General features: G+C 34.8%; 2 protein-coding genes across 5 annotated transcripts in view; both read right to left on the reverse strand.

Moving 5' to 3' along the window:
* Positions 1 to 20,526, reverse strand: part of LOC129437389 (sodium-coupled neutral amino acid transporter 3-like) — a 108,085-nt gene extending 87,559 nt beyond the window's left edge. For both annotated transcript variants that reach the window (XM_073867839.1, XM_073867836.1), the window contains exon 1: positions 20,415 to 20,526. The gene's annotated coding sequence lies outside the window, so the exon portion shown is untranslated. The remainder of the gene's footprint in view (positions 1 to 20,414) is intronic.
* On the reverse strand, positions 4,285 to 20,553 carry slc38a5a (solute carrier family 38 member 5a). 3 transcript variants are annotated; one of them, XM_073867831.1, is made up of 16 exons: positions 20,415 to 20,553; positions 14,429 to 14,555; positions 13,428 to 13,506; positions 12,805 to 12,920; positions 10,862 to 10,935; positions 10,672 to 10,764; positions 10,338 to 10,410; positions 10,095 to 10,177; positions 9,253 to 9,311; positions 8,996 to 9,136; positions 8,807 to 8,886; positions 8,615 to 8,715; positions 8,344 to 8,459; positions 7,654 to 7,798; positions 7,109 to 7,212; positions 4,285 to 6,991 (listed from the first exon to the last, which is right to left on the reverse strand). In XM_073867831.1, exons 2-16 carry the CDS (start codon positions 14,491 to 14,493, stop codon positions 6,890 to 6,892), a joined length of 1,431 nt encoding a protein of 476 aa, XP_073723932.1. In that variant the 5' UTR covers positions 14,494 to 14,555; positions 20,415 to 20,553; the 3' UTR covers positions 4,285 to 6,889. The 3 variants fall into 3 exon arrangements, with proteins under 3 accessions (XP_073723932.1, XP_073723933.1, XP_073723931.1); XM_073867832.1 differs by lacking the exon at positions 20,415 to 20,553 and adding an exon at positions 16,129 to 16,232; XM_073867830.1 differs by lacking the exon at positions 20,415 to 20,553 and adding an exon at positions 16,048 to 16,209.
* Between the last annotated feature and the right edge of the window lie 588 nt (positions 20,554 to 21,141).

Raw genomic sequence — 21,141 nt, forward strand, 5'->3', positions numbered from 1 at the left:
CACATTTTTAAAAACCCAGCTTTACGTGCACGCACACAGATGATAGAGGGATGTATCAACAATTCTTAGTTAAGGTAATAACATATTTTAATATTGAAAATGAGTAGACTATTCGGTAACGCTTTAGATTACAGCCCGGAAAGTACTGTGTAAGTACAGTGAATTTACAGGTTATGTTTTTGTAATTATAGTTTACTTATGAAGTACGTACGTGTAATTATAAGGGAACAATTTATAATATTTGGGGAACAAAGGGGTAACAACAAGGAAAAATACAAATAATATATGCAGTAAAGTACTGCATAAGTACAGCGCATTAACAGCGTATGTTCTGTAATTATAGTATACTTATGAAGTATGTACGTGTAATTATAAGGGAACAATTTATAATATTTGGGGAACAAAGGGGTAACAACCATGAAAAATACAAATAATATATGCAGTAAGTATTTTAGATTACTAAACAACAAAACTTGAAATTCAGTTAATGTGTTTATGCTAATATTAGTATGATACAATTTATTTAGAATTTTCAACAAAGGTTACTTACCTTAAGAAAGAAAAAGAGTACAGGAATTTGTTGGGTTATCAAGCAAAATTAAAAATAGGCAAGGCAACTATGGTGAAAACAAAGCAAGCAAAACTAGAACTACACTCTTAGAATGAATGTGTTAAAAACAACACATTAGTGTTGATTCTGGGACGACACACTAAATGCGTTGTCCTAGAATCCACCCATCTCTGTGTTATTATGGAAACAACACATTTTGTGTTACTTTTAACACAACTTGTGTTATATTTTAACACAAGATCAACACAAAATGACACATAATGTGTTAAAAACTTAACACACAAAGATGTGTAAAAAATTAACACATCCTTTCTAAGAGTGTATTTTTTGTAGTTACTGTGTAAATATACCATTGTTTTGTGTTGTTACAGTCTAAGTCAAAAAAAATTTACCCCCTTGTTTCACGTAGTTACAGAGTACACTGTAAAAAATACTTTGCTGCCTTGGAATTTTTTGTTGAGTCAACTCGGATTTACAAGTCATATCAACTTACTATTATTTATCTTGACTAAATACGAGTTGTTATAACTACATTTGAGTTGTTATAACTTATAAATTTATTTAAAAAAATATTTTTTATAAGTTGTGACAACTAATTTCTGTTGACATGACTTGTAAATCTGAGTTGATTCAACAAAAAAATTTAAGGCAGCAAAGTTTTTTACAGCATCTGCGGTCTGTAAATTAAAGTGGCACTTGTTACCCCCTTGTTTCACGTAGTTACAGAGTAAGTACAGCATCTGCGGGCTGTAAATTAAAGTGGCACTTGTTACCCCCTTGTTTCACGTAGTTACAGAGTAAGTACAGCATCTGCGGGCTGTAAATTAAAGTGGCACTTGTTACCCCCTTGTTTCACGTAGTTACAGAGTAAGTACAGCATCTGCGGGCTGTAAATTAAAGTGGCACTTGTTACCCCTTTGTTTCCAAAATATTATAAATTGTTCCCTTAAAATTACATGTATGTACTTTAGAAGTACACTATAATTACAGAAATGTATGCTGTAAATTCGCTGTACTTACGCAGTACTTTACTGCATATATTATTTGTATTTTTCCTGGTTGTTACCCCTTTATTCCCCAAATATTATAAATTGTTCCCTTATAATTACACGTACGTACTTCCCAAGTAAACCATAATTACAGAAACACACGCTGCAAACTCGCTGTACTTACCCAGTACTTTCCGGGCTGTAATCTAAAGCGTTACCGACTATTCCTTTAACATATAAACTGATTAGGTTGTGGGTCATTTTGACGACACAAAAACTTTTTTATAAAACATCACTTTACTTGAAGGGGTGTTCATAAGGCTGACATGACACATTCATAATCATAACATGACACGTGTCATGAATATGGAGATTTTATGGATGTTTATGACAACTGTCATTAAGTGTCATTTGTTCAATTATGTCATTTTTATTGCAAAGATGACATTGTTTAAGATGTCTTTGTTATGACAACATAACTTGCCATGACAACTTGACATTAACCAAGACAACATAACTGACCACTTTTTACCAGTGATACAAATATAATTTGTCATTAAAATTTCATTAAGTGTTAATACTCTGTTAAATAGTTTTATAACAGCATCATGAATATTCTTCAGTTCATAATGTTTATTTGATGGGTATTAATAATATTTGACATATAACACTTAATGCCATTTAAATGATGGTTTAATGCATTGTTAACCCACAAAGCTAGGTAGTTTCTTAAGTTTGATAATTATTGTTTATAATTTATAACAAGTTGTGTTGTATTGGTTTATGTGTCAAGTTGTCATAACAAAGATATCTCAAACAATGTCATCTTTGCATTAAAAATTACATAATTGAGTAAATGACACTTAATGGCAGTTGTCATAAATGTGCATAAAATCTTCTTCATGTTCATGACACATGTCATGTTATGATTATGAATGTATCATGTCAGCCTTATGCACACCCCTTCAAGTAAAGTGTTACCAAGTTTTTCTAGTTTTTTATTTTTTACAGGGCAGGGGAAAGCAAGAGGTACCTAAAATAAAATGAAAGTTTTTAAGCAGTTGCACACATCTAAATGCTTTTTGGCATTCAGAAATAGACCCAGATAGATTTCAGCCTAATAGGGATACTTGCACAGAATCACCAATTTCACATGTATTCTGTGTATTTTCAAAATACTGTATTTGTATTTAAATACACTTTTCCTCACAGTATTTTGTATTTGTATTTAAATACATTTTTCGACACAGTATTTTGTATTTGTATTTGAAATACATTTTCATGTATTTATGCCCATCTCTGACCGTCATTGATGTTACCGTCTTCTCTAATGAGTACTTCCTAAGCACTATTCCTTTAACTGACCAACATAAAAGCATACAAACAAAACAAGATGGAAAAATGTTTAAGTTTATAAGTTTTATCATATTCATTATCTATTATTATATTCTCATTTTGTCAGGTATTGAAGATACGACGTCATGGATTCTTCATTAAAATGTATTAAAAGTTAAACATAGATTAAGCTCCCAGTTTTGTGGATTCATAGATTTGACAAGTTAATTAATGCTATTTTAGAAGTTTTGGGTGTTTTGAAAGAAGTTCATTTAAGCAGATTTCCATCACCTGAAATTCACCTTTTCTGTAGAATGACCCATTGTCATGGGCTTGTCAGACCTTTTGTACTAAATTAAGGTCTGAGTACATTTGGCAAGTCCATGACAGTACTATGTTCTGTGTGGGGACATGTGGAGTCATATGGTATGTGTGGCTTCCACGTGTTCCCAGTGTCTTGTGGTTGTCATGGTCTTGCCTGACCTTAGTGTATGATTCAGGTCTGATATTAGAGGGCAAGGCTTTGACAGCATTGTGTTCTGTGTGGGAACACGTGTTTTCACATTATGTTTTTGTGTCACATGTTCCCAGTGTCTCGTCACTTTTACCCTACTCCCTTATGTATTCGTGTCTTACGTAATTAATTACGTTCACCTGTTCCCCATTGATGTGGTGTCTTTATTATGCCCTCGTGTTCTCTGTGTTCGGCGCGTGCGTTGTTGTGAATTCAGTGTTCATGTTCTCTGTGACCTGTTTCAGTTATTCCCGTGTTTCTGTTTGTGTTTCATCACAGTCTTTTGTTTATGCTCTGTTTTACCCCCACGTGGGTGTTTTTGTTATTATTTAATAAATTCATAGTTATATTTTCATATATCCTCTGCATTTGGGTTCTCCTTTTGTTTTTCATTATTCGGTGTAAACACACCGTGACACCCATGTGTCATTTTAGTGACAACACAAGTTGTGTTAAAAGTAAAATGTGTTTTTCCAACAATAACACAAAGATTTGTCCAGTTTAGGACAACACATATAGGGGCAGGTTCCCGGACAGGGTTTGGATTAATCCAGGACCAGGCCTGAGTTATATTAAGATATTTAAGTAGTTTTTAAAAACAAACTGTACAAAACAACACTGTTGTGCATCTTGAGACAAAACAATGGCACTGATAAATGTAAAGACATGTCAGTACAAGGTGTTTTAAATTAGGACAGCTCACACATGCATTTAAGTCTGAGACTAGGATAAGCCCTGTCCGGGAAACCACCTCATAGTGTGTTGTCCCAAAAATAACACTGATAACACTGTAGTATAAATACATGGATTTATCTGCTGGCTAAACTAGTAGTAGGATTTTTTGCACAGAATTATAATGAAAAATGAGATCAAAGTCATTTAAAAACTTTTATTAATCTTTCAACAAAGAACAATGTACATGTATTTCTGAACATACATCCACACAAAATGCTGGATTTTTTCTCTTTTAACCTCAGGCACTTTATCTTAGGGGAATTATGAAATCTTCCCACAAGTTTCACTTCAGTAGGTTTCATTTTTCCTTTGCATTCGGTTCCAGTGGTAGCAGAAAAAGAATGTATAATACAGTAAATACATAAAATGACAAACTTTGTACAACACTTGTAACAATTTAAAAGTTTCTTACCATATAACAATATGTACATCAATTGCTAAAACAACCATGCTTCAAAAATGTAAAGTCCAACAAGAACCATTATTAAGTCCGGGTAGATAAAAACTTGCAGATATTGAAGAGAAGAAACAGATACTATGACCATTTTGTAGTGACCTTTACCCGATGTGCTACCCAGAATTTATTACTGTTTGGTCAAAAAAATCCTGAAGCAGAATTTAAAGTCAATAATGTTAAAAACAACATCATGTAAACCTACTGTATAACACCTATAATTTTTTCAGTGTGTAACAAGTTTATACATTTTCAAGGTGTTAAAAACATATTTCCAATTAGCATACAAAATGACACAATATCAACAAATACTAAAACAAGTTGTTTTGAATACTAGAGAATTGGTATCCAAACATTACATTCTCCACCTTTAAACAGCAAGTTTATTTTAAGTTTTTATTTTAATAATTACAAAAACTACAAAAAAGTTGGCACAATACATAAAACTTGTATTAAACACTGCTGGTGCGTACTGTAAAACTCTTTTAGTAAGTGTCATTTTGATGAGTGTACCAAGTACCCATACATAGATCTTGTTACACTCAAAAAAATGGTGCTAAAAAGCACTAAAAGTGTGGCCTGGGTTTCCCCATGCTGCCTTGCGCACAACTTTATTAACACTGCAAGTCTAGCATGGAAACTATGGACTTTTTTGCCCCTGAAATAAGGAACCAATCACAGAACGGGGGCAGCAAGACGATGACGACGTCTATGCGGCACACCGTTTGGCTATGAGCTACGTACAGACGCATTTGATAGACATTTGTAGTGCCCAATAAACGGCTCTGGGCATTCGTAAACAACGCCTCAAATACGAGAAAATGAACATGTGGTTCCCAGACCACGTCTCATTCTCTATGAGACTTGTCTGGTGTTAGCCAGGCTACTAAAAGTGGTTCACTGGCTCGTAATCATAAGGGAACCATTGGTTATAGTTAATCTTTTTAAAGGTGCAGTGTGTAATTTTTGAAAGGATCTCTTGACAGAAATGCTAAATATTATACAAAACTATATTATCAGGGGTGTATAAAGACCTTTATATAATGAACCATTATGTTTTAATTACCTTAGAATGAGACGTTTTTATGTACATACACCGAGGGTCCCCTTACATGGAAGTCGCCATTTTGTGCCGCCATGTTTCTACAGAAGCCCTTAACGGACAAACTTTTTTCTAAGTTGTCTCCGTTGATGACATGTTTTTCCGATGGCGGCTACCATAGTTTCTCTATGTGTTTCAAAAGCGAGGGGTGAGCAGTGGACTGAGACGTTGGTTGCAATTCGCAACCTCACCACTAGATGCCGCTAAAATTTACACACTGCACCTTTAAATAAATATGTGTTTTTATTAAGCACCGAACTGGAACCTGTTGACGTGTGAAACACATTATCATTGGTTCCCGTATGATTACAAGCTTTTAGTACTATTTAGCAGGATTGTTTTTAGGGTGTAGTTGTTTTCCAATGAAATTGTTCTGAAACATGAAATTCATCATTAAACTGTACAAACATCTTATTTAAATAACATAATATTATACATAGCCATGAAATCATCAAAAGCACAGTTTGTCAAGTTTCACAAGAGAAATCAGGCTGACACTTTATAATTTACTGGGAGGTAGACAAACATTTTTTTCAACTTTGGCAATGATAAATGAATTCTAATAGTTTGTGAATTCACGCCTGTAATTCAGTGTTGTGTAGTTTTGGAAGTTCTCAAATTTGTGCCAGTTACAACAGCACTGTTAGAATAAGCTTTCAATTCCTTTTTTACATATTTGTGATTTTTAGGAAAGATGTAACAGATTCTTGTGGTGGGAGTGGGCTAAAGTCTGGGGCCGCATCACAACACTGTCCAAATGTAAACTAGCGTCCATGCATACGTAGCATGTGTGCTACTGCCGAAATGCACACGGCCCTAACAAACAGCAATAGGATTAACACACAAATGAACAAACGGCTGTTGGGGCACTGTTACCAAGCCCTAAATATTTGGACCTTTAGGGGAAGTGGAGGTTTAAAAAAAAAGGACTTAAACGGATATGTCCTGTCCAGTTTTCCAACGGTAATGAGAGAGAAGAATGATTTGGAAGAGAGACAGGACCCTGAATCAGGATATGATGCCGACCAAATTCGATCCCTAATCCATAGGAGAGCAATCTTTTGTGTTGTGGGTACAGTATGTGATCTTCTTCTGTACCACAGACAAATATTTTTCATGCTTAATAAAATTGTGTGTTTTGAGGGTTCAGGTGGTATTAAAATGTGGTCTTTATATGTTACTCTGTCTGTCAGTGGCCACCTGTGGTCTTTTTTCCTGTCACCCACTCCACTATGATGAAGGTGATGCTCATTATCATGAAGATAAAACCCAGCGACACAAACACAGCGGCCTGGAAAACAAGACACGAAGTGAGTTCTTGTATGCTATAGATCAAACTGATCATTTTGAACCTTAAATAAGGTCTACCAAATACATAAATGTAAATGTAAACAAATCTAGTTGTCACCTGAATCTTTGGTCGCGATTTCAAAGGCTGCTGTTCTTCAGGAACGATGCGGAGGTAGAATATTCCCGGCAAGATAAAGATGAGACTAGGAGCTGATGTGGCACCTAAATAACACACAAAATTTAAGTCAAATTTAGTATTGCTGGGCATAGATTAATCTAGATTAATCTCATACAAAATAAAAGTAATTTTTTGCATAACATATGAGTTTGTGCTGTGTGTAATTATTATGTTTATATAAATACACACACATTCATGCATGTATTTAAGAAACATTTACATGTGTATATAAATTTATTTATATTTTTATATATTCTATATTATATATACATAAAAAACAATATATAAATAAACATTTCTTAAAAGTATATATTATATATGTATGTGTATGTATTTAAAAATACATAATATTTACACACAGCACAAACTCATATATTATGCAAAAAATTACTTTTATTTTGTATGAGATTAATCTAGATTAATCTATGCCAAGCCCTAATATTAAGTAAAAGTAAGCTATTTTATACTGCTGCATCCAAACTCACCAATGAAGCCGAAGATGTCACGAATGTTGGGCACGAAGATGACAAGCAGGTTGACAGCAAAGAGCAGACATACGGCGATGAGGATGTGACGCACCCAGCTGAAGGGCTTATCAGAAAACAAGAGCTGAAGGATAGCACGGCGGATCTGAGGGAAGAAGAACAAGCAGACACAAAAACTTAACAGTGAGTCAACAATTGCTTGTCCTACATGATAAGCATGTAGACAATTCAATATGCAGTTTGTATATAATTTTTTGTATGGTGAATGACAATATTAAAGGTGCATTGTGTAAATTTTAGCGACATCTAGTGTTGAGGTTGCGAATTGCAACAAACGGCTTAGTCCACTGCTCACCACTCGCTTTTGAAACACACAGAGAAGCTACAGTAGCCGCCATCGAACAAACATATCGTTGGAGAAAACTTAGTGAAAAAATGCGTCCGTTGAGGGCTTCTGTGGAGGGGTGGCGGCGCAGAATGGCGACTTCCATGTAGGGGGACCCTCAGTGTATGAAGATAAAAAGGTCTCGTTCTAAGTTAATAAACACATAGCGGTTCATTATGAAAGTTCTTTATACACCCCTGATAATATAGTTATGTATAATACTTTGCAATTCTGTCAAGAGATCCTTCTAAAAATTACACACTGCACCTTTAAGATATGTGTGCAGTTTGATTATGTATGTGTACCGGGAACAAGACAACGGGGACGGTCAGTGTCACTGCCACCAGAACAGCCAGTCGAACGCATAGCATCAGTTTGTCTGTTTTGCCGTACATCTCCAAAAGTTCTGACATCACATTTCCTGCAAATATAAAAGATGCACTTATTAAACACAATTAATACTGCAAATAATACTGTGATATTACATAGAACAAGTTGAGCCATGTTCACCGAACTATGGTAATATACTCTAGTACTTGTGGTAGCTTTCAATATAATATGTGAACTTTATCTTACCATAGAAGGTGAGATAGCCAAAGATGGCAGTCAGCAGGTACATGAAGAACATGGCAAAAATGGAGATATTAGCAACGCATTGCATGCGCTTCTTGCTTGGACTGATGTAACACAGGAGACAAAACAGATATATAATAAGAAGAATATATCAATATGTAATCCTGGTATTTGTACGTGTACAATACTTCTTACTTTTTGAGTTCTGTGTAGATGGGCAAAACCTCCGGATGGCACACAAAGGCAAATGCTATTATAGGAATGGTAAAAGCAGTCTGCAATAAAACCACAAATCAACAGATTAGATCTCTGCATTTCAAGTTAAACTTAAGTAAGGACATGCAATTCTCACACCTGATTTGTGGCTGATATGAAAAATCTCACCTCTGAGTTGAGAGTAAAGAGTTTAGCTTCACATGTGTCAGAGGTGGAGTTTAAATGAATTGTTTGGTTGAGCACAGTAATATTAAGGCTGGTGTTCTGATGTTCATCAAAACAGTTTTCTACAAACTTTTTGTAGATTACCTAATAAAAAAAGAATAAATAGAGTTATTTTTGGTGTTACTAATTGGTGGAATTTAAATAATGTAAATAGATGGATGGATGGATGGCTGGGTGGGTGCATGAATGGATGGACTCACAGCTATGAGGAAGAACACCATACAGCTGAGTGAGAACCCACTGGTGTAACCCAGATACCCTACAAGTGATACATAAGAAATTAATTATGCATGCATACCATTATATAGCTAGTTATATGGCTCTACAAAAATGAATTGTTTCGCTGTAGCTCAAATGCGATTCCCAGAATTTGCACCATTTTATAAGATACAGTATATTAATTAAACAAATGCACAAATGTAATGAAAATGTATTAGTGTCGAGTGGGGTAGCTTAGTGGTTAATTTCAAATGATTTTTAAGATGTAAAATAAATCTTTGTCTCCAGAGTACTTATGTTAAGTTTTAGCTCAAAATATCATATAGATAATTTATTATAGCATGTTAACATTGGCACTTTGTATGTGTGAGCAAAAATGTGCCGTTTTGGGTGTGTCCTTTAAAATGCAAATGAGCTGATCTCTGTACTAAATGGCATTGTTGGATAGTGAAGATTCAAGGGGGGGGGGGGGGGGTATTATCCCCTTCTGACATCACAAGGGATGAACAAATTTCAATGACCTATTTTTTCACATGCTTGCAGAGAATGGTTTATCAAAACTAAGTTACAGGGTTGATCTTTTTCACGTTTTCTAGGTTGATAGAAGCACTGGGGACCCATTTATAGCACTTAAACATGTTAATAATACGAGTTGTAATATACTCATATTGAATAAAAATGCTAAATAAATACTTATAAATCATGATTGTTTGACAAAAAAGCCTTCAATGTCCAGCTAAACATTCTCCCCAGTGCAGGTGTGTAAAGATAAATTATGATATAAGCTGAAATGAATAAAAGAAAAAATTTAAAATGAACGTACCGAGCCGTTTCATCAATGCCAGTGGAAGAATGACAAAGATGCTAACAATAATAATGAGGAATCTGCCATCAACATACCACGCTTCTGACAAAAACAAACACAGATTTGTTGTTATACAACATGTCATGTCTAAAAGTCTTAAAACATAAAAATGAAAAACTAACATTGACAGTTAGCATCTGAAGTAGACATTTCTGGTGAATCAGCTTCAGTATAATGTATTGTATATTATGTTACACTCACTCTGTCGTCTCAGTAAGACCCCGAATAATATTGGGTAACTCTATCTTCACAATGAAGAGGTAACTGGACATTGCTGTTGGATCAAATGAAGAAAATGTTAAGTGTTGGAGTGCATCTATATATATTATGTGCTCAGATTGTTTGTTTTATAGCAACGCTAAACTCAAAACTTTAAAAAATGCAAAATAAATAAAAATACAAAACCATTTTAATTAATATTTTAAAATGATCCCCCAAATTTAAGAATGTGGAAAATACAACAACTTAAATTAATGTGTGCAAGAGGAATACAATTATTTAATTATAGGTTGTATCATCATGCATTTAATTTTACCTCCAATGTTATGTAATGTTATTACACATGCTGCTGCGACTTTTCCAGGTGAACCAAATGCACGGTACCCAAGTTGTTCATATGCACGTATCCCTAAACAAACACATAAAAAGTGTTTAAAAATTAGCAATGCATCCATGTTTCCTAAATTGTTAACTTGTGGAAGAATGAAGAAGAAGCTGTTTCTTACCAACCACTTCTGCGCTTTTAAGAAGCAGGTGTATTGAGTAAGCAGAAAGAAGAGCCATACTTATCAACAGAATTCTGAAAGAAAGTCATAAGATTAACATCAATTAATTTTGCAATGAACAAAGCAACAACAAACAATGATACGCAGTAGTTTATATTTAATACTTTGTTATTACCATGGTTATTACATGGTTCTGAAAACTTGGTCAGGCTGTGATCACACTGCTTATCCGGCTACTGAGTTATTGGTACTACTTATTTCTTTATTGACTTAATTAATTAATTATTATTATCACAATTTTATATTTTGCAGGTTGTCAGCATCATAAACATATCGCGCTGTAATTAACATATGTACAGTATTTCTACATATAATGTTACTTTTTAGAAGTGAAAATTTTATCACATAATAGCGCTGTTCAGGGATATTAGCACCAGACGTCAGTGAGATGATAAATCTAAACTCTAATCTCATTAATGACGAATTAGCCTCCTTGCTATTCATAATGGCATCCATAAAAACCCCCTTACAAATAAATTGGTGAACACTGCCGTCTAGTGTCTTGTCAGGGGATCTGTAAATACCTAAACACATTGTGAGGATTAGCTGAACAGATGAACCCAAATGCAGACGATGTCGGGGAAAACAGAAAACACTTTTATTTTAACACTTAACAAAACAAAGACCCACGAGGGGGTGCAGAACATGAAACATAAAACTGACAGATAACACTGAGACTGAGACTATGACTATGACTATGACTAGATAACTTGAGTAGACCGCACACGAAACACGAGCACACAATACAATGATCCTGCACAGAACAAAACACATGATAGTGAAAGCTTTCAAGGATGATACCAAAACAAAACATACTACTAAAGGCTTTTTTAACCAGCTGGTTGAGCCAGACAAACAGGCAGTTTATGGTCATAGTAGCCTATTTACAGTATAACCTGCACAGATTAAGGCAGGGCTATTTGTAAATGCGTGTGTACTGCGTCATGTTGCGTCATACTGCGTCATACTGCATCCCTACACAAAATTGAATTCTAAGTGTATCCATAAATGTAAATTCGTTAAAAACAAAACACTGCTTTTGATGTTTAAACGTGAAATGAAAATTTATACAGAATCTATTACTCAACAAATTTGAAAGCAATAAGAATGGACCTTATTAAGGACTTGGCACTCAGTGTAGACTGATAGGTGGGGACCATGGCTTGTTTGTATTGACAATGATATATTGTATTGTATTGACAATTATTGATTATTCTTCATGTGGGTTCAAGGCAAGCAAATACAATCCAAACATGCCAGTTCAGCTCATGTGATCTCTGTCAACATTTACAAGGATGTTGTTATTAAGTTCTAACATTGAGGGCTTCAAGTGCTTTGTTTCAACCGGGTATTTTGATTCAGAAAAAACATTTTTATGGAGGATTTCACCTGACTTTTCCTGAAAACTGACTGTCTCTTTAAGTTAAATACCACCTCAACCTATAGAAACATGCAAATGTTTTACTTGAATTTGTATATTCTGAGCGGACTGGTTCACTGGCAAATATTAGAGCTCAGATACAGACACACAGACACAAAGACACACACACACTACGCAAAGCAATCTTTAAAGATTACTTTTATAAAGGGTGTAAAGGGTGTATTCACCAAATGCCAAACAGAGCCATCCTTTAACCCAACATGGGTACAGGTTTCTGTTTACACTGTATAACAAATTAGAAGACTAGAACAAGCAAAGGCTTATTTATGACTAATTGGATATACATTCGTTTTCATTTTGGTTTACAGTAAAGCAATTATTAAAAATCATTTAGGGTGTGACACCTTCAATAACCTTTATAAATGATTTCTTGGCCTGTTATGCCGGTTTTTTGAGTACTCTCTCTTACACACACACGCATTGATAAAGTAGCTTTACTTACACAAACAGGATAATGCCAGTGTTGGCCATGGCATACGCCAGTCCCAGAATTCCACTGCCCATTATGGCATTACTGAGGTTGAAAATAGACATACCCATAGATGTTTTCCCCTTGAACTGGAAAAAGATGAATGACACTCATGAATTTATATCATGCAGACAGTTATTATAAAACACAAATCAAATGCTGAAATTATACACATGCTATGTGACCCCACCTGTAAAACCCAGCTAAAGTCATTTTTATTGATTTACATTTTTTTTTTTTTACATAAAATCATCCTGCATGCAAAGAATATTCTGTTAAAATCTAACCTTGATATCTTTAATATTGACAGAGTAAGTGCATGCAGTGAATGAAATCAAACTTTGATGGCTCCTAATCTCATAATTAGATCATGAGACATTAGCTTGGATTTTACAGACAGGGTTACGTATATATTACGGTCTACTGCTTGAATGGCAGTATTAATGTTAACATTTATCATGTAACTCCATGTACGATATTACGGTGGAGTAATCAGAAGTTATTCTTACAGTATTGAACTTATCTGTTATTAGGGTGTGTTGTTTTTAATCAGTTTTTAGCAGCCTATACTCATTAAATGTTAACGCCATACTCACATCTGTAAACTTTGGCTGTATCTTTCCATTACTGGGAAGAAACGTATCGGCTTCTGTCATGTTTTTCACATCTTCAAATCTGTTTAATATAAGCAAATAAACCATAAATATGAGTTTATTGAAAATGCAATTGAAGGTGGAATGCTGCAATCTGTTCCATTTCATTGGTCCCACAAAGGAAATTGTTTGTGGGAAACTGCAGGAAATGACACAGATGCTGAATCACTTTAGCAAATGATTTGTTGGTTCAACTTAAAAAAGTAAGTTACCTGGTTGCCTTAAAAAATACTAGATTTAATGATGTTGCGTCAAATAATATTTTTAAGGCAACCAGGTAACTTACTTTTTTAAGTTAAACAAAACTTTTTTACAGTGTAACTGTTTTTAACCCTACAAATGCCTTCCAAGTGGAATGAGCTAAATATTTGCAAACAACGCTTTGATTTAAACTCTTTAGGGCAAAAACAGAATACACTATAGAAAGCTCCAGATTTTAAATGAAACTTCTAAAAATAAAATTTTTATTTAAATTGATGAAAAAAAATTCTGTAAAAATGAAGGTGTTAAAAATGCATCTCTGTAGATCATTTAACTATTTTAGTGTCATCTGCCCATATTGTCATGTTGCTCCAAATTTTATTTTGAAACACAAAACCAGATATTATCCGAATGTTAAAGCTTGTGTTTTGCATGGTCATCCTGCTCACTGGCTATCAAATAACATATCTGAGCTCAGCTACTAGAGTAAGTACTGCTTGACTAACACATCTTATTCTTTTATCATAAAGAGATGTTCATATTTTCATTGAAGTTCATATTGTTTTTTTGATTTTGTAATGTCTTTTTTCACCGAGAAGTGAGCGATAACTACCACTGGTGCCCCTTTAAAAAAGCCCTAATTTGTAATTCTCAGTAAAATTTTTACATTTGTAGAGTATAGGTTTGAACCCTGGAGTAAGATTTTGATATTCTTCTTACACATGTGCTTATCTGAAACTCACCCGTTCTCCATCTTTTCAGGGCTCATGAGTTCATGGTGACCGTTTGCCATTTTCGGTAATTCCATTTTGGTCTATAGGCAACACAATCCTCTAAAGACCGTATCCAAGATCAAGCTTTATAAACAATCTAAAACACACACAATTTTTTGAGATTAATGATCAACAAAACTTAACTTCAACCACAACAAACATCAGTGTGCTTATAATGCAAACAGTCAAATCTAATGATTTAGTACCACTAAATGTATTTTAAATGCTCACACTTGCTAACAGCAAAAACTGGTAGTGAGATAACAATTTATGTAAAAGTGTGTAATGGATGACTGGAACATACATACACCTCCACACAGAAACGCACACATCAGAAAGATAAAGGTAAAGGGGGCTCATTTTAAGCAGTGGAAAATGTAATGGAAAGAAGCATTAACATTAACCAAATGTTACTAAAGCATTACTCAGAGAGCCCCATTACTCAATGCTTTAAAGTTAGAAAGATTAGCTGTGTGTGTTTCCAACATAAAATTCTTACAGTTACTGTAAATAAGTTGTGAGTACTACACTGCACCTCTATGTAATTGAAGGTTTACTTACTGTAAACAATGTAAAAAATATAATATGAATATGTGGGAGGTACTGTAGAGCATGCACACCAGAAACCAGCATATGTTATGCTTATAAATACCAGGAATTGAAACAGACAAGTATCCTAGTATTGACTGCAACACAAATATAAGTTAACGCAAAAGCGGCTGATGCAATTTGTAGGTTGGCACTCTCTAAATTTAATAAAAAAAAATGTAGTAGTCAATGCCATTTTAAGATTTTAGATCAGAAGATGCTTACAGAGACTCAAGTCTAAGCTGCTTGGCAGAACATGTGGAATGAAAGGACACTGTCAGGTCATTAAACTACCAAGTGTTTATTTTTAATACTTTCATATTTCCTTAATAGGCAAAATGTCTATTCATTCAGGTTTTATTTCCTGAATTCCCTGAATAGTTTCACCATTTACTGCCAAAATTGGTCCGGATTAGTCACTATTTTGTGGTTAAGCATTCCTTAGTAAGTGAATATAAAATATAGCTATAATATATATTTTATTACCGCACCATAACGTAGAATTAATTACATTTACATTTATGCATTTGGCAGATGCTTTAATCCGAAGCGATTTACAGTGCATTACAAAGTATACATTATATTATTATATAAGCATACAAAATATACATTATGTTTGTTTTCTTGTAACACGACATATAAGATTTTATTCTGTACAGTATCCTCGTGTTTAACTAAGGAGAGATGGTTGGCATCTTCTTTAACAGCTTTCTATCACAGAAAGCTAGTAGCTGTTCGATTGCAATGTAAAAGTCATATTAGTGAAAAGCAATGATGGCTGTGAAAAAAAAAATCATGTTAGAATAATTACAAAAAGTATTAAACACAAGTTGAGAAATGGCTATAAAGACCAATTCAGCATTGGTCACATGACTTTTGTCTGATGCAACTCTTTATCTGTATTGAAACAGAATCAGCTTCCCTACACACCCTTATTCAAACACACACACACACACATTTATTCCAGCAGGAAGTTACTACATTGAGAAGTGACTACTCACCGCTGTGAGAAGGAGAGAAATGCTTTAAAAATCATAAATCCCTATAAGAGTATTGATTGTAGTAAGTCTCCATTCATTTACCGTGTGTTTCTGTGTTGCCGTAGTAAAGCTGCCAGCCTGTCTGTCAAGTCAGTGCTCACCTGTGTTTAAAAATGTGGGAGGGGCATCTAGTGTGACTGCAAAGGCTTTGATTGTACATAAAGAAAGCATTGTTCCTAACACACACTTTTAAGCTTCAAAATAAAGGATTTAAAAAGTGTATGACAGCGTTTCAAGTCATTGGGTGAAAATGTTTATTGTTTAACAGTCAAGGGGTTTATTTTGAACCATGGGTGGTGGGTGGAGAAGGCATTAGGAGATTGTGTGTGTTAGTATATATGTTCAGGTAAGTAGAGATTAAGAGATCAAGGATTTTTAGAGCTACCTGAGCGCACCTGCTTTACAAGCCACCCAAAACTGGGAACTACGTCAACAAACACAGAGCTTTTTACAACTGTTTGGGTTTTTACCCTAGTTAAATAGATGCAAAACATGCAGAATAAAGTAAACATGATGATGACGTCTGTGCCAAAGTGAAACATTGTACAATATCTTAAAGGGGACATTTCACAAGACTTTTTTAAGTGGCAAATAAATCTTTGGTGTCCCCAGAGTACATATGCGAAGTTCTGGCTCAAAATATCATATAGATAATTTATCTTAAAATTGTCACTTTGTAGGTGTGAGCAAAAATTAGCCATTTTGGTCTGTCCTTTTAAATGCAAATGAACTGATATCAGCACTAAATGGCAGTGCCGTGGTTGGATAGTGCAAATTAAGGGGCGGTATTATCCCCTTCTGACATCACAAGGGGAGCCGAATTTCAACCTAATTTTTCACATGCTTGCAGAGAATGGTTTACCAAAACTAAGTTACTGGGTTGTTCTTTTTCACATTTTATAGGTTGACAGAAGCACTGGAGACCTAATTATAGCACTTAAACATGGAAAAAGTCAGATTTTCATGATATGTCCACTTTAAAGATCACATTATAAAACATTTGTTTTATATCAGTAGACAGACTCATCTTGCCATGGATGACAAGAAGATGCAAATAGTATGTGACCCTGTCATTGATTTCACATTGATTTCAATCTTTTACATGGTCTTACTCTGTTAATATTAAACATATCAAGGTTATATTTCACACTGTTCTGAATTTACATAGAAAAAACTAAATCACAAAAATGTCTAGCTGGGTTTTAACAGACAGGGTCACATACTGTATGACAAAGCCATTCTTGTACTTCTGAGGGAAACTGCATTGTACACACAGTACATTGAAAATTGAAGGGCACCTATTATGCAAAATCCACTCTTACAAGGTGTTAATATATAATTGGATATAATTGTTTGTTGGCAGTGTGTACTGCAAACACAACCACTCTACAATGAAAAAAAATTGTATAGTTTTATTCCCCATTAAACTAAAGCAATCTCATTAGACATGCCGATATGATTCTCTTGTTAAAGGGATAGTTCGGCCAAAAATGACACCAAACCCATGATTCACTCACCCCGAAGCCGTCCGAGATGAATATGTCCATCATTTTTCAGACAAACACATTTTCAGTTATTTTAGAAAATGTTTTAGATCTTTCAGTTAATCAAATGTAAAGTTATAGGGTCCACGTCCTTCGAGTCCAAAAAATGTGCATCTATCCTTCACAAAATAAACCAAACGGCTCCACAATGACAAACAAAGGCCCTCTGAGGGCAATCCGCGCCGCCCCGTTGCATAGAAATATCCACATTTAAAACTCCATAAAATAACTTCCGGTAACGCCGCCATCCTAGTCGCGCCCGCATTCACGATTAGAGCGTACGCAGTTTATGGCGGTTTCTCTGCTGCTGGTCTTTGCCCCCGCCCTCCGCATTTGTCATACGTCACTTAGAAAAGTGCGTACACTATGCTGATACTCTCCTGAATACAAAGGACTTTAAGATGGCGGCGTTATCGGAAGCTAGCCACTTTCATTCATAAAGTTTTAAATGTGGATATTTCTGCAACAGGGCGGCGCGGATTGCCCTCGGGGGGCCTTTGTTTTTCATCCTGGAGCCGTTTGGATTTCTTTGGGGAGGTATATATGCACATTTTTTGGACTTGAAGGAGCTGGACCCAGTAACTTTACTGTTTAGCAGCTGAAAGATTTAAAACATTTTCTAAAATGAAAATGTGTTAGTCTGAGAAATGATGGACATGTGCATCTCGGATGGCTTGAGGACGAGTAAATCATGGGTTTAATATCATTTTTGGTCAAACTATCCCTTTAATGTGACATCACACTGATTAAGTCCCACTCATAGCCACTGACTGACAGTCATGCATGGTTTCAGCTCTCAATGAGTTGTGCACTATGGCATATCTCAAAAGAAACATACTCACAGGAATCAGATTTATTTAAACTAAAAACGCTTAATGTCTCTTTTGATAAGGGAGTGAGGAACAGCAGTTCATTTGCATTTAAAGGTACAAACACAAAAAGCATTTTTGCTCCCACCCAAACAAGCACATTTTGGACATGCTATAATAAATTACCTTTGAGGTATTTTGAGCTGAAAGTTCACAGACACATTCTGGGAACACCTGAAACTTTTATCACATCTTGCAAAAATAGACATATAGGTGCCCTTTAAGCTAAATTTGGTAATAATCTCAAGGTTTATGAAATAAAATTAGATTTTAACATCTATTATTATATCCACACAGCCCAAGTGAAATGCATTAGATGATGAAAACCTACTAGAATGAGCACATACAGTACAAGGGAGGAGGCTGTTCTGGTTTCTGAAAATATTTTCATTGTTGCAATGCCATGTGGGTCACTGTTTAGCACAATATGTAACCGTCTGTACTTTTCCTATGAATGCAAATGTCCTCTAATGTTATTTTGTAAACTCACCCAAGAATTACAACATGTCACGTTCTAAGAAATTCAGTTAAGTTGTCAAAGTACTACATATACACAGGACATAAGCATGTGCTCCCAAGTTACTAATCTACATTTACATTCACATTTAGCAGATGCTTTTATCCAAAGTGACTTACAAATGAGTAAGCACTTAACATTTTGTCTAAGGAGCCACCAGGACGTGTAATCTGTTAGATAGAGGGATCTGTTCCGTGGCAGATTTGCTACAGATACATCTATCTTACCAAAACAGTCCTATAGTCCAGGAAATGTTTCTGCCATTCATGCAAAGATATACCAGTTAAGCATTATTACATCATGCACTGCTTAATGCTATGTGGAATTTAAATATTTTAACCCCTTAACTGCCCCCCCCCCCATTGACTATGGGGTGAAAAGTTATTGTGCACCTTCAAATGAATATATCTCTGGCATTTTTGGTCTAAAAGCCTCATCTTGGTCTTGTTGTAAAGAAGACAATTTAAGGTTTATCAATGAAGTGCCTAGAGGTGGAATTGTTATAGCAGTTTACATTATTTTAAATAAATAAAAAGAATGCAGTAACACATTAATTTTATGAATAAAATTATAAAAATGTAAATGTTTCACAACAGAAATGCTACAAACATGAAACCATGATTCGATAAAAATTTACATCCAAATATTGAAGTAAACTCAGGCGTTGCTTACATGTAAAGGGTGGCAGGTAAGAGGAAAAGAAAAATTGTGGTTCTAAAAGCTTCTAAGACATTAATGACTTTTTTTAATTTAAGGTGTGTGTTTTTGTGTGTGCAATGTACATGAAATATCAACGTGGCAATGTGGATTGTTTAATATCTAACCTCATTACATTCATTACGTCAACAGTAATTCACCCTACATCCTGTTCACATCACATGGGAATCCTGTGAATCTGCAGTGTGTGTATGTGTGTGTGACCGGGATAAAACATTTATTGAAACGCATACAAAAACACACCAACAACAAATGATCATTCTAATAAGAGGTTATTTAAACAAATTTAGGGTTACTGTTATTAAAAAGTATCTATAAGAGTCTGGATATACAGACAGCAGCCTGAACCAAGACAACCCTTACAGTTAGAGAAGAAATACTGTAATAGGCTACTTCTACTATGAAAAAATCTAGAAACAGTGTAAAGACACACGTGAACCCAAGTAAAAATAGTGGTTGTTCTTTTGAGCTAACTTCTAAATGGTTTATGTCTCATTTTGGCAATAGCTACCATGTGCCACATGGTTCCCTTTCATTCACACTTCCTTCTGAAGATGAATGAATAGCGCTACTGATGATTCAAAAACAGAGATGAATAATTTACCAGCTATTCTAAAGAAAGCCATTGCCATCTGTTAATGATAGAGAATATTTAAGAAAGAATATTCAATATTGTCTTACCTGACGCTTTAGGAAAGAATCTTGTTGTTAGCAATAATCTAATCGCTTATGCAGAATAAATAAAAAACAAAGATCTTATACGTGTTTTCCAGACTAATTCCAGAAGTACATTAACTAAAACAAAAACAAAAAAACAGATGGAGAGGAAGAGAGAGCTTGAAAAAGAGAGGCAAAACGTGGCTGTGTGTAGAAGGAAGTCACTATCACTACTAAAAGAGCGGGACTTCCAGTATGTCCCGCCCCTTTTTTTCAACTGAAGCTACATCAGAATATAACTCTGTTCTCAGAGGTTTGGCTATACTGGGAGCTAACTGTTTGTATATCTTTAAATCTAAATGAATAATGTCAACATGCTTGTGTTAGGTTTGAGGTACAAGTAGGGGTAGGGAACATCATTAGCCTGGTAAGAAAACTATGGAAGATTGTGAAATGTTCTTACTATAGCAACTCCAGTATACCAGTCTGTGTCTGAATGTGTAGTATACCAATGGAAGTGTAAAAGGTGTTGTGAAATTACACCAACTTCGACAAAAGATAATAAGTAAACATTTACATAAAGTTTCCTGTCAATGTTTCCTTTTGTTGAAGGCCTCAGGTGGACCTAGATGTATCATGCTCTTAACGCACATGTTAATGTCCACAGACGTCACTCAGTCAATATTAAATATATCAAGGCTATATTGTAATGTTCATTACATTATGTAGAATGATTTTATGTAGAAAAGAG

The sequence above is a fragment of the Misgurnus anguillicaudatus genome, chromosome 5 (assembly GCF_027580225.2).
Source record: "Misgurnus anguillicaudatus chromosome 5, ASM2758022v2, whole genome shotgun sequence".
Lineage (NCBI taxonomy): Eukaryota > Metazoa > Chordata > Actinopteri > Cypriniformes > Cobitidae > Misgurnus > Misgurnus anguillicaudatus.